The 14,467-nt window shown below is 40.1% G+C and overlaps 1 protein-coding gene across 1 annotated transcript; it reads left to right on the plus strand.

Annotated features, from left to right (window-relative positions):
* Positions 1–386: 386 nt before the first annotated feature.
* Positions 387–10,448, plus strand: SLC19A3 (solute carrier family 19 member 3). Its single transcript, XM_069466440.1, has 6 exons — positions 387–423; positions 2,994–3,145; positions 4,886–5,714; positions 7,271–7,463; positions 9,306–9,447; positions 10,052–10,448. Exons 2-6 carry the CDS (start codon positions 2,996–2,998, stop codon positions 10,226–10,228), a joined length of 1,491 nt encoding a protein of 496 aa, XP_069322541.1. The 5' UTR covers positions 387–423; positions 2,994–2,995; the 3' UTR covers positions 10,229–10,448.
* The last annotated feature ends 4,019 nt before the right edge of the window (positions 10,449–14,467 follow it).

The raw sequence follows: 14,467 nt of genomic DNA on the forward strand, positions 1-14,467 counted from the left end.
TCCCGTGGCCCTCCATTTCCTCATCTAAAAAATGAGGACAATACCACCTTTTATCTAATTCACAGAATGGGCAAAGAAAAATTAAAATACATTTCCAATTGTAAAAAGTATAGAAAGAGATTACATAAGCAATTCAATTATTATTGTGATAGTTGGGATGACAAGAAAGAGCAACATATCCTCAATGATAAAATAAGAATAAAAGATGATGACTAATACATAATGATTTCCGTTAGTTACAAACTTCTCCAGTAGGAGAGGTAATGATCTTGGCAGTACCCAGGTTTTTATCCCATTTTACAGATGAGCGACTGAGCTGCAAGGCACTTGCAGAGCTGAGGACCTTCCTGGCCTTCATCTGATGCAGCAAGGAAGTGAAGTGCACTCAAGAAAACCAGATAGCACTTGCATTTATTCTCAGTGGTAAGGCTCGTCTTACATCCCCTTCCTTCTACAAGATTGCCTTCCCCAACTTCTGGACTCTGGCCTGTTCCTGACACCCCTCCTCTCTCCCCACTCTTCTCCAAGTAGGCTGCCGTTGTTTCTTTATGCAGTTCATTCAGCATCTTCCTTGAGTGTTGACTATGTGTCCGGCACTATTTTAGACACTTAGCATAGAGCAGTGAACCAGACAATGGTCCTGCCCTCCTGGGTCTTACACTTCAGTGGGGCATATATTGTCTCTTTCTGCTGGACCTTCCCAGTTAAACAGAGTCAGGCAGCAGTATTAGAACTGTAAAGAGACAAAGAGATAGATAATCCAGGGGGCTTTTAGCAGTCCAGGGACTACGGACATAGTCCTGGGTCTCTGAGACACATGGAGAAGATATGACTTGGAGTTAGTGAACAGATCCAGGTGGGCATGGATGGAGAGAGGGCTCCAGATGCACCGTAGCAGATGCCACCCCAGCAAGATTACTCTTCTAAAGGTGCCCACGCCTCCGTAACTGCCTACCCAGGACAGCCTTTTCTATAAGACCATTAATAGCAAAGAAGGAGAGCCCCAGCAACCCAGCAGCATTCCAGGAAGAGGAGAAAGCCCATGCTTTCTGGGCTGATGAGTAAGTGAAGAACAGTCAACCCCAATTTGCCTTGGGCAAAATTTTCACATTGTTGGCATTGCTTACCATTGCTGTATTTCCAGTTCCAAAATCTGATCACCATTGTGTCCACACTGCTTCCTCAGGGGCTTTGTTAAGGTAAACAGAAGCAGAGTTTACCATATTTAACTTAAGAGGGGAATTATGCAACTGTCTCAGGCTACCTGTGGGAGGGTAGGGTGGGTGGTAAGCCCTGGTATGACCCAGTAGGTCCCTCCCAGCCCCTAACAAATTCCTCTGCCTGGATACCTGGAATTCCACCCCGGTGACTTAGCTCTTCTGGAATAAGCACCCTCTTTCCTCTCACTGGCCTATTTGCAAACTGTAATTGCCCCTAGGAGCTCTATATATGAAGCCACAATCTTTAGTACAAATGCATTTATGAAAATACTTTCTTCCCTCACCATGGAGAGAGGTTAGGATTAGGTTAACGCCAGCGGCCGAGGGGGAAGGGCCACCAGCATGAGGCAGGGTAGAGTGGGGGAAAGGATCCTAATGGGAGTGAGGGAGACAGATTCAAATCTTGACCATGTGCTTTGAAATCAGTTATTGGACATCTCGGATCTTCCACATGCTCACCTGGGAATTTGGGAAAATAATACATATTTTATGGTTATTATGAGGATTTAAAGAGATAATAGGCAGAAAAGCATCATACTCACAGCAGGTTAGTTTCCCTCCTATAAATTATCTCAGAAAAGTTAGCCACATTCGAGACCACCAAAAATGTGTAAGTTTTACATCAAAGTAAAGCTTGATCTAAAATGTGAAGAAATGAGAGTGAATTTTCTTGTGCACAATGTAATTCACATGAAAAAGCATCATGTTTTCAAATATAGCCACCATAAAATAAGGTTGGTTATTTTTTTTCTGTGCAGTAACAAATGAGATCTTCTACTGGGCTCTATGTCTAAAGCTTGAATTTTTTTCTTTAGAGATGGGGTCTTGCTATGTTGCCAAGACTGGAGTGCAGTGATGTCATCATAGCTCACTGCAACCTCTAACTCCTGGACTCAACTGATCCTCTTGCCTCAGCCTCTCAAGTAGCTGAGACTATAGACATGCAACACTGCACCTGGCTAAAGGTTGAATTTTAAGCAATTACTGTGTTAGGGCAAAGCATGTACTATTAGTTAGCTATCTGCCTTCACTAAGTAGTGTGAAACTTCAGGCTTACAGAAGTAACGGGCCTAGTCATAGGTAAAAGTGGACTAACAGTCTAAGAAGTGATATATTCCATTCCCAACACAGCACTGGGGGGAAATGGGGAAAATATGGAAACGATGGAAAATCAGATCTTTATCCAGTTTAATTTTTCTTAACTGAAGAATTATAAATTCTTAGGAAGATTGGAAACAAAAATATTTTGGATGTCCATGATGTGTCCAGCACAGTGCTAGGCAAGGGAGAGATAAATGTGTAGATAAGCAAATGCCATTTGGTGAGTTGAAGGTTTCAGAGTCCGTGCAGAATTCAGTGGGCGGATAACAGAAGTTTGACAGCTCAGTCTGTGCTCGGCTGGAAACACTGCACTTTACACACATACACCAGAGATTCACTAGTCAGCGCTTTACTCACCTTCAAGCATTCCTTGGCCCATTGTTTATCATTTATCAGCAGCTACTGGTTACTGCGTTTGTGATGGAGAACACTAGAGCAGCGTCACTCCACCCCCAGCATCAGCGAATCCCAAGTTCATTGGCAAAGGAAGGCTTGACTGGCTCCCCTAAGAAATGCTGAAGGCTGTTATTCCTCACTCACCTTTCCATTTCAGCTGTAGATGGACAAAACATTTTCCTGTCATAAAACAAAGATAATCAGTTTCTAAAATTACATCGAAGATGCCAGAAAGAATAAATGTCACTTAATTTTTGCTTTTTTCCATTTGGTCAGCCATGGACGGTTACAGAACTTCACCAAGCAACTCCTGGATTTATCCCACTGTGATTCTCTGCTTATTTGGGTTTTTCTCCATGATGAGACCCTCAGAACCATTCCTCATCGCATATTTATCTGAACCGAATAAAAACCTGACCACCACCCAGGTGAGTTAATACATAATACATACGTATCTTAATGTGGTTCGATTTTGTAGAACTGAAGCAAAGACACGGGGTCAGGGCTTTTTCAGCTTGAAATAAGGTGAACACACGTCCCATTTCATAGCATTTGGCACGTAATAGAACTGTTCAAACTGCTCTTTCCTCTTCACCCTTGTAAAACTGGGCAGCCAAAACACATGACATGTGTAACAAGTATTTTATCTTTCATAGAGTCCTAACATTAGTCTTAATGCATAGGAAGCTTTCAGGTACCATTGATCAGTTACACTCATCCTAAAATGACATCGCCACCAGGCGAAGGATCCAGTCCTAATAAACCGTCAGGCTGCTGAGAGAGAAGCAGGATCTCATGAAGAAAGGTAGCATCTCTTTAGGGCACTTAGTCTTACAAAACTATTTATCAGCAGGTAAGGCATTAACAGCTTTATCTCCCAGCCCTTGCCTCCTTCCCTGGAAGGCCAAATTCTCTTACTTAAAAAGGTCGACCTCTTTTTCTTATAGTAAGTTCAACAAGAAAGTGCACTGACTCAGCTGCGGGATGACCCTGGGCTGATTTCACAGTCTCCAGGCGTAGCCATGAAAACACTGTATAAAGTGTGTGGCTTCACCTGCGAGCCCAGCTGGTACTGGTTTATCTGATGGTGAGGTGGCAAGGACAGAACGGCAAGCTTGTTCTGTGGTGTAAAATCACGCAGGGCCGACTCTGTTTCAGGGTTTCTCAGGTTGAAGCATGTCACAATCAAGACAGCAAAGGACGGATGTCGGTCCAGAATCCATCAGCTCAGTGAACCCGCCCGGGGGGTGCTTCTGCAGCCATCCAGGACCAGTTAATAGACCCTCCCTCCAAGGCGCAGCTTGGTCGCACTGGCCTGTGTTGTGTGCCCCCTGCTTTGCCCGGCAGCCTCAGGACTCCGGGTGACTCCGGGTGTCAATGTGAAGTGCGAGTACTGTGACCTGAGAGGCTGCCGGGCTCCCCTGTCGTGCCCCACAGATCATCAGCTTCTTCTGTCCTTCGTTTCTATGAAAACTGAAGTCCTGTGCATTTCTTACTAAATCCACGAGTTTACCCATATTAAACTGAGGCCAGAATCGTGAACGCACAGACAAAACAGTACAATTAAGGGGGGAAAGGACTGGGAGCCCAGCAAATTTTTCTAGGAAGGAAATGAAATGCATTCCTTATTCCCACTGTGTAATTCTGCAAAGTTATTTACTCTTTTCCTACTTGCATGTACCTTTCCAGACTTCGGAAGGGCTGAAATTTTTGACATAGTGATGGATCAAATAAAGATAAAGGCTGTCGGACTCTTTTAACGTTGTAGCCTATTTATCTATTGTTAATCTTTGAGCAAGAAGGGAATGATATTTTTTACAAACCTGGAAAACCCAGAAATATCTGAAGCGTTGTTAACAAATTTACTCAACTATAATAACTATTTAAACTTTTAATATATATTCAGATTGCACTTTAAGCCCGATATATTCTTCTTCTACTGGGATACATATTGATATATACTTTAAGTCTATAAATTGGTTGTTTCTTTTTTCCCAGTGGGGAAAGAGACTATCTTTTCTTAGTGATTTCCTTGAGAATCAGTTTTCTGATTATGTTTTTCCATAATATGAGTAATATCTGATTAGGTGTAGAATTTGAGGTACAAACCACATATACCTTAGTAACATAGCAGCACTTCACGATCACGCTGTTTCTCCACTTGGCAGATCACGAATGAAATCCTTCCCGTTTGGACCTACTCTTACCTGGTGCTGCTGCTCCCTGTGTTTGTCCTCACCGATTACGTCCGCTACAAGCCTGTCATCGTCTTACAAGGGATTAGCTTCATCATTACCTGGCTGCTGCTCTTGTTTGGCCAAGGAGTGACGTCCATGCAGGTTGTCGAGTTCTTCTATGGCATGGTGACCGCCACCGAGGTGGCCTACTACGCCTACATATACAGCGTGGTCAGCCCAGAGCACTATCAGAAAGTGAGCGGCTACTGTCGGAGCGTCACGCTGGTGGCCTACACGGCAGCCTCCGTGCTGGGCCAACTCTTGGTATCGCTGGCGAACCTGTCCTACTTTTACCTCAATGTCATAACCATGGCTTCTGTCTCTGTGGCCTTCTTTTTCTCACTTTTTCTACCAATGCCCAAGAAGAGCATGTTTTTTCATGCAAAACCCAGCAGAGAAATAAAGAAGTCACTGAGCATGAGTGCGGTGTTAGCAGAACCTCATGAAGGTGAAGCCCTAGGCTGCGGAAAGGAGAAATCCACTTCGGAAGTGCCCGCCACTTCAGGGAACGTGCACGATGACCAGCGGAGCAGCCCCAAGGCAAAAAATGCGACTTTGAGAGTTTTCGCGCAGTGGTTCCTGGATTTGAAGGAGTGCTACTCCTCAAAGCATCTTTTCTACTGGTCCCTGTGGTGGGCTTTTTCCACAGCAGGTTTCAACCAAATTTTGAATTATGTTCAAATCCTGTGGGATTACAAGGCACCATCCCAAGATTCTTCCATCTATAATGGGGCGGTAGAAGCTATTGCAACATTTGGAGGTAAATAAACGTCATTTTACCTTCTTTTGACAGGCTACCCCCTTCCGGTCATTTCTCAGGTACTGAGCTTCTCCGTGGTGGTAAATGAGCTCTGTTCAGATTGTGTGACAGTCTTTTTCAAGAATGAAAGACACTGGAAAAATAAGAGTACCATGACCTTCTATTTAACGTGTGACAGTTACAAGTAACTCAAGAGCTCAAGGCTCAGCACCAGTCAGTCAAATTCTAGTCAAATCCCAAAGATTCCATTTCATCATTAGGAAAAGTGTTAATAACATGCCCTATTCTTCTAAGACTATTTTTAATATCAAAAGGAAAAACTGTATGTAGGTAAGGAGTTTTTATTATTTTATAAAATAAATTAAGGCTTCCAACTCCTCAGAGAGTCTCGTTAATAAAGGACTTGATCTAGCTAATGCCTTTAATAATTCTAGGCTATACATCAACAATTTTCAAAAGCACCTTTCTTATGAGATTTAAATGTGGTGGGGAAGAGATATGAAAGTTGGAATTCTGATATCAGAGGGAAATCTGCCTTTGAAGTTTACTCTACAATAAATATTTATATCCCAGTAAGTGGAAGCTTAAATGTCAAATGAGACTTTGAAGATATTTCCTAGGAAGTGGGAATTTTCCACACCCTCATTTACAAAAAGTTTCAGAAGACCCATGTGGCCACCATTTTATTATTATCTCCTTTTTTGGGAGGCTTCGGTTTAACTCCTGGAAACCAGGACTGTCCTAGAATTGGTTCACTGAAATTATTGCTCCTACAGTCCAACTTCTAGAGGGGGAAATAGTTTTGTCCCCACCTTTTGTAGTCACAGTTCTTTCCTAGATCACATGTGGGGAAGTTAATTAATCAAATGTCAGTGCAGGTATTTGAAACCTAAATACCTTTCATTTTGTTAGAGAACCATAATGACTGACCCTAACTGCTGTCAACTATTAAACCTCTTAAACTCTGTAAGTCCATATAGGCCTTTTCACCCAAAGCCTCAAGTAAATTAGGTCGTATCCTGAAGACCTTAAGGTGGAGATTACAAATATGATTAAGATTAGTAAAGATTAATGATAAAGACTAAAACTGACTACTCAAGGAAACACATCTGGTACCTATCACTGAAAAAAACTTACAATAAAAAATGATAAATGTAAAGCAAATAGAGAGGCCACCTGTACTCCCAGAGCATTGGCGTCATCCTCTTTGATCCCTGCGTGCTGTGCTAATGCTGGGTTAAGGTATCATTTCTCCCCACGCCACTGTGGTTAGGAACCTTTCTGGCCCCTCTGCACAGTACGGCACCCGGTATATAGTTGGCACTAATTAAAAGTGCGATGACTAAGTGACCAAAAATATAGGAAGTGAAGAGAAGCCAAAAGACAAAAAAATGGTTGAAAAAAGGATAAATCCACATTTAAGTGGATCACACACCTTTTGTGTAAGCAATATATTCATGTTTTAGAATTACTGAGAACTGAGTTTTTAAGAGTGTGTTGATATTTCCTGACTGTGAAGTTAGTATGTTTGATCGTCCCCCGTGTTTATTTTTCAGGGGCTGTGGCTGCCTTTGCAGTGGGTTACGTGAAAGTCAACTGGGATCTCCTGGGAGAGCTGGCCCTGGCGCTCTTCTCGGTTGTCAATGCAGGCTCTCTGTTCCTCATGCATTACACAGCCAACATCTGGGTGTGCTACGCCGGCTATCTGATATTCAAGTCCAGCTATATGCTGCTTATAACCATAGCAGTGTAAGTATTAGCAACCATTTCTTTCCACTCCTAAAACTGAACCATACTCCTCTCTTTTCTATATTGTGAAAGTTTCTCTGAGAACTTCAAAAGGATTTTAATCAGTGCAATATTAAGTGTTGGCTGGGCACCATGGCTCAAGCCTATAATTCTAGCACTCTGGGAAGTGAGGTGGGAAGATCACTTGAGCTCAGGAGTTCAAGACCAGCCTGAACAAGAGCAAAACCCCATCTCTACAAAGTAGAAAAATTATCTGGCTGTGGTGGTGTGCACCTATATAGTCCCAGCTACTTGGGAGACTAGGGCAGGAGGATCATTTGAGCCCAGGAGTTTGAAATTGCAGTGAGCTATGATGATGCCACTATACTCTAGCTGGTGCGACAGAGCAAGCGACTTTGTATCCAAAAAGAAAAAAAAATTGACTACTTCATATTAAGTTAGACAACTATAAGCCATCTTTTCATTTAACTACTTGCTCTCTGAATATTGCTAAGATCAGTCATGAAGGAAAAAAGCTCTATAGGTTTATAAACCAAAAGCAATGATATTGCCAGGTTTTGATTTTTTATTTCTAGCAGTTGCCTTAATAAAGTGTGATGTGATCTGATTTTAAATTTGTGGGTTTAGATTTCATCCCTAATTTCATGTGGTTGCTTGAGTAATTCTAGGCACATACTTCTTTGTGACACAAAATATTCTCAGGAAAGTTATAAAAAGTCGTATACTGAAAAAAGTAGATGCAAAGATTACAAGAAACTTATAGTTGCACTTATATATGGAACCAAGTCGTTTTTAAACATTTTCTAAAAGTTATTTGTTGAATTTAGAATTTCCTGTAATCTTTGCATCTACTTTTCTCAGGGATCCTTTTTAGAAAATAATTAAAAACCACTTGGTTCCAGATATAAGTGCAGCTAAAGCTGACTACAGGAAATGTGCTTTGCTATTAACCAAAAGAGAAGAAAAACATTTGAATTTCAAATTGCATGAAAGAATTGGAGACAAAAGCTTTATTAAATTTTGTTTGTTTTTAGTTTGTGGAAATGTTCCATAAACGATTGACAAAACACAGAAACATGAGCACCCAAGGAAAAGTTCATCAGACAAAGGAAAAAGACAAAACTAGTTGGCAGATTCATTTTTTTCACTGAAATGTCTCAGTTGAATGAATCAGACTCATGTATCTTGAGTTTCCTTTTTAATGTGAGGATTTTATTAAAGTAGGATTACATTATTTCTTTGCATTTGAAAAATATTCAGACCCCAAATCCTTTATCTACATTCTAAGGAAGAACTCTGAATAACACACATTTGCCAGTCTTTCATAAATGTTTTATAATAAGATTTTAAAATCTACATAATTATTAAAGATAAATTAATTATAAATTCATTCAGTTATACAACCAGTCATGGTGTCAGTCTTCCAAAGAATAATTCACCTGTCAAACTTTGAAACTGTCAATGCAGACAATTGACAATAAAATGAATAAATCCAAAAAATTCCTCAGATTGGGTAGTGCTTGCATTTTTATAAAAACTCACTGCAAAACAGCATCTTTCAGATAACAGTCAATGTTCCCAAATTATGAGAACTTAGAACATTTATGTTTACTTTCTAGGAAACACTACATTGGATAAAAGGAATTTTGCAATTTACCTTTAATTCAGCCTTTAATGGTGGTTTTAACTCCTTTTTTTGCTCTACCCATTTGTCTATGCTGGAGGAGATTTAGACAAGAAGTGCTGTTAACAAAACATTGCTTTTTTTTCAGTTTCTATCTTTTAAAGATCAGAATTCCATGCATATTAGGGTTAAAATGATTATTTGATGTTTAATGATAGATTTCAGATTGCAGTCAATCTGAGTGTGGAACGCTACGCGCTGGTGTTTGGAATCAACACTTTCATTGCCTTGGTGATTCAGACCATCATGACTGTGATTGTAGTGGATCAGAGAGGGCTCAACCTACAAATCAGCATTCAGGTAAGCTGCAACACTTCTGTTTTGCTACTGATTCAGTTGGTGGGAACGCAGAATAACTAGATAACATCAAAGGTTTCTCCACCTTACAACTAGCAACATTTAAATTTCTTGAATTCCCTGGTTAGCAAATTTAAAAATGCACAATTCCTTCATTATCATATTGTAATACACCAAGTAGGTTTTGAACAATAATTTCAATTAGGTCAACATTTACCTGGATAAGGCAGGTAAGAAGTAACCTCAGTGCCTAAAATTTATCTTTGTAGACATTGTATATAGCATTGTACCAGCCTCCAAACACAGACATATAGACAGATCAGTGGGATTTAGTATTTTTTCACTATTGATGACAGTAGCTAGGATTTGAACCCAAGCTACCTGCTCCAAAGCCAAGACTCCTAGTCCCCACTGCATTATTTACATATTCATACTTGATTCTTCTATAATAACACAGGAGAAGAGAATACCGTCCAATCTAAATAACGCATATTAAGGTCCTGGGTCCCACTTACCCCTTAATCCAAGCAAACCAACAGCATCATTAATATATTATTGACATAGATGGTCAGATTTTATATGTGGCTAATTATTTGTTTTTCTCCAGTTTTTAGTTTACGGGAGTTATTTTGCAGTCATTGCTGGAATTTTCCTAATGAGAAGCATATACATTATCTACTCAGCCAAGTGCCAAAAGAAAGTACAGAGCCCTGCTGCAAGTCAGAATCCAGAGGGGCCACACTCAGAGGAATCAAGAAATACCATCGTGTCAACAAAGCTCTAACCTTATTACATCAACTGCTACAGTGGTTTTCAAAGTCACTGAATGAAAATGCAGGATTTTGAGATGGATGGCATAAATGAACCTTTTCAAGACCACAATAAAACCTCAGTTTGAGACCAGCTATCTATGTGCCCAGCTGAACTGGATGTAGTCGACAGGGCCCATCATCACATTTAAACAACCCACGTCGGGGATCCCGTGGATGGCAGTAACTGGAAAATTCTGGTTTTGATCACTTGCAAGGACATGCAAATGGCATGGAATTAAACCATGAGAAAACTCCAGCCACCCTGGAGTTGACGTTCCCTTTTTGGGAGCAGAAATACTAACTGGACTGACGCTGCTGCTTGGCTCAGATACATGTCTGATCTTACCAAAGCAGGCAACACGTGGGACATTTTTGTCACATGAGCCATTTTCTTTCCTCTTCCAGGAAGTGTATTTCTGCTGAAGTACAGTTCTCTGAGAGAATTACAAGGTTTGGTCCTATTTCTAAGGGCGCTTCTTCAACTCTGATAATATAGCATTATTTACAAGTTATGATTTGATAATATCACCATTTAATTTTTTTCATGATTATTTTTCATTTTATGCTCTGCCAAGCTTTGTTGTTAAATCTCTACCTCAGGGATAACTCCAGACACTCCTGTGTATCTGCAGAATGGCACTCACATCAATTCCCAGTGGCCTGGGAAAGGCTGTGAGCCTTTTCCCCATAATGACCCCAGAGAGGTGTTTTAATGCATCGTTGTGATATCTATCTAAAGTAGGGAAATTTTTTAAGCATTTGCAGAGATTCCTAGAAGTATTCATAAACAAGAAAACACTGATGGGAGGAGTTATAATACACTTAATTTTTAAATGGCAGAGATTGTGCTAAATAAAATGTGTCAAAAGTTTCAAGAGTCTTGCTAATTTGATGATGAATTCTGCTGAAAGTTATCTGAGCATGTCTACCCTTTGAAATTTCAATAGAGGATACATTGAGCAGTCTGACACTGGGAATAAAGAATAGTGATTCAAGATTGGTATTTCAAATATATTTTCTCCAATTCCCAAAATTCATTGGCTGGATTAAAAATAAAATTCAGCCCAGTAGCCAATACACTCGCTTAGTGGGAAAAACTAATAATATTCCTATTCTGCATCAAAATCAAGGAAAGAATTGCCACTATTGTTCCTCTTATTTAACTTATTTTACTGGAGTGTTAAGCAGCAAAATAAGACAAGCGAAAAACAACAAAAAAAAAAAAAATCAGAAGTCAAAACTTGGAAAGGAGGAGACAAAACTATCACTATTCCAGAGGCTACAAGTATACACCTAAGAGACTCAACTAAAAACTGAGATAGTATATAGAAAGTAAGCATACTATACAACAACCAATTAGAAGATATTATGAGAGGAAAAGATCCCATTTATAGTGGAATAAAAATGATAAAACACTTAAGATTATATTTTCTCTATTTAATAATTTAATAAATGTGTAAGACATATGAATAAGCTTGAAAACACTTTTGAAGATTATAAACTAACTCCTAAATATATAGAAAAGCTTATCTTGTAGGTTAGGAAGAAAAAATACATAAAGCCATGAGGCCCCCTAAATAAATTTATAAGTTAAATCCTATCCCTGAAAAAATATAACACATTTGTTTTTTCAGAACTAGTAATGATGATTCTAAATTTCATTTGGAAAATTAACAAATAAGAACAAAGAAAAATGCTTTTTAAAAGTGGAAAATGAAATTAAGTTATTTGCAGATATTAAAATTCTACTCTAAGTACAGTTACATAGGAGTATGAAAGTTCAGTGGAACCAATGGGAAATTCTGAATTAGTTCTTAAGTCTTTGGGGATTCTAGGCTTTGATAAAGGTAGCATCTCATAAAAGGAAGTAAAAGATAAACTATTTAATAAGACTGAAACAATTTTTTAGAGGGAAAAATAAGTTGGACCCAAAAGTGCTAAAGTAACTCTATCAAACTACAAAAGTACTAGGGGAAAACATGTAAGAATTATTTTAAAACCTCACACCTTTCTAAAGATCCATGCTTGGTGAAATTCTCAACCAACCAGAGTGCAATGTTCTCTTAATTTGCATAGCTGTCACTTTCCTGGAAACTTCATTGTAAATCAAGCTAATGTGAAAAATACTCTGTTTATATGCAGAGTGGAGTTAATTATAGGTTCCAGTAATTACACATGGGAGTTCACTTACTCGAATGCCCAAGGGATATTTGAAAATCTTGTAAGTCACAAAACGAGTCTCTGTTGTGTGGAATGTCCCATACATGACAGGATCTACCATCCTTGTCCCTGACCAAGAGATGCCAGTGGTGCCCTCTTCATGGTGACAACCAAAACCATCTCTGCAAATTTCCAAGCACCCCAAGGAGGAAATACCCTCGTCCTTGAGAACCATTGGTTTAAATAAAGAGGTATTTGATGTCAAAATATCCATGTGTACTTAGACTAGTAAAGCATAGGGCTCTACAAAGATTGTCTAATAGGACCATAATTCTTTTATTTTAATTTAGCAGAATTTATTTGAGCAATTACAAATGAAGCAAAAGGAAATAAAAATGATTCACGAATTAGGCGGCCCCCAGAACCAAAAAGGCTCAGAGGACTCCAGGACCATAATTCTTAGCAGTGACACAGAATGTGTTATTCATATTAATTGTTTGCTCTTGGAGGTCAAGTAAGCTCGCTCGTGGTTCCTGTGTTCATATTTGATAACCAACTAGTAAAAAAACTGAGCTTGCTTTGTAGTTAATATAATAACAATGGTCACAAACACTTGGCCCACTCACTCAGTATTCACAGTCAATACGTAAAAGAGTGAGTAGTCAACTGTAGTCACTCCCAGGGAAAGGTGTTCCACGTGGCATCTTTACGTCCTTTATTAAACAGACTGATCGTAGCTTCTTTGCTCTTTGGAACACAGCAGTAGAGGAAAACATCTCCTTTGAAAAAACACTAAAAATCATCTTTGTTCTATTGGCTACCAATTTTCAGGACTTTGTAGTTTTGTCACTTTTAATAAAGTTAGAAGAAAACAAATAAAGTGGAGTAAAGATGGGAAGATAGGGTTGCTTTGTTAGAGATAGTGGGTTTTGTGACTTTAAGAACACCCTATGGAGAAATATGTTAAAAGCTTTGGTTTGTACACAAAACAACTCTGGAACAACAGCCACAGAAACAGCTCACAGGCAGAGAGCAGAAATTAGAATCCAGATAAGGCAAGAGAATAACCATTTCTGGGAAGAAAAGATAGGTCATGGTCCTAGCTTGTTGGGACTGCCTTTTGCTTATATTTAGACCTTGACTTATGTGAAATATTCAGATCTGGTTTGAGGAATCTGTAGCTGAAGAGGCAGGCGAGGTCCTTTTGACAAGTAAACTGAGCCAAAGGGTCCTTAGAAGGACAGGGACACATCCGGTGGGTGTGGAATGTCTGAGGGAAGTGCCATCTCAGGAGATGGAAAAAGAATGGTGGCAGGAGGGCAGGTCCCCAAGGCCAGGTGGTGGCCTGCCCAGTAGCCCTATGTTTGCATTGTTGTCATTGCGTGTTTATCATTCAACTTGTTCAAGAAGGTAGGAAGAAATCTTGTAGGTGCCCCTGTTGATAGGGAAGAATAAAATCGGAATCGCTCAGAATTGTTGACTTTGTTTTATTAGGAAAGTTAGAAAGTGACGATGTGGGGACTAGAGACAGTAGCAGTGGAAAAGGTGGGCAGTGGTGCCCACACACGCAGAGAGGTGGGGTGCAAAGCTGGAAGGCCATCACACACCCATCGAATGGAACACTCGGAATCATGAGCCCTTTGGCTGGGCTCAGCCAGGTGGACTGATCTGTAGGTACTAGGCTGGGGTTACATTTTGGTAATGGCCATTTCCTATTTGGATTTTTTTTTAATAAAAGAGTTTTAAACTATTGGGTTCAAAAAGAGGAGTGCAGAGTCCAAAGTAGTAAGTCCCAAGACACCAAGTAGGTGATACCAAGTAAGGAGGTCTGGGAGAGACGCGGACAGGGGCATGGGGAAAAGTAACCTTAACTGGAGAGAGCAGGTCCCGGCATCTCTTAGGCTGGAGGCAGAGCCAGGCCGGCCCGCCTAGCAGCAGCACTGCTTCTTGCAGCCGCAGCTCTGCTGGCAGCAGCACTTCTGCTGGCAACAGCCCTTCCCGCAGCCACCGCCGCAGCCACACGAGCTGCAGGAGCGGCGGCAGCAGCAGAT

Source organism: Eulemur rufifrons, chromosome 1 (assembly GCF_041146395.1).
Source record: "Eulemur rufifrons isolate Redbay chromosome 1, OSU_ERuf_1, whole genome shotgun sequence".
Lineage (NCBI taxonomy): Eukaryota > Metazoa > Chordata > Mammalia > Primates > Lemuridae > Eulemur > Eulemur rufifrons.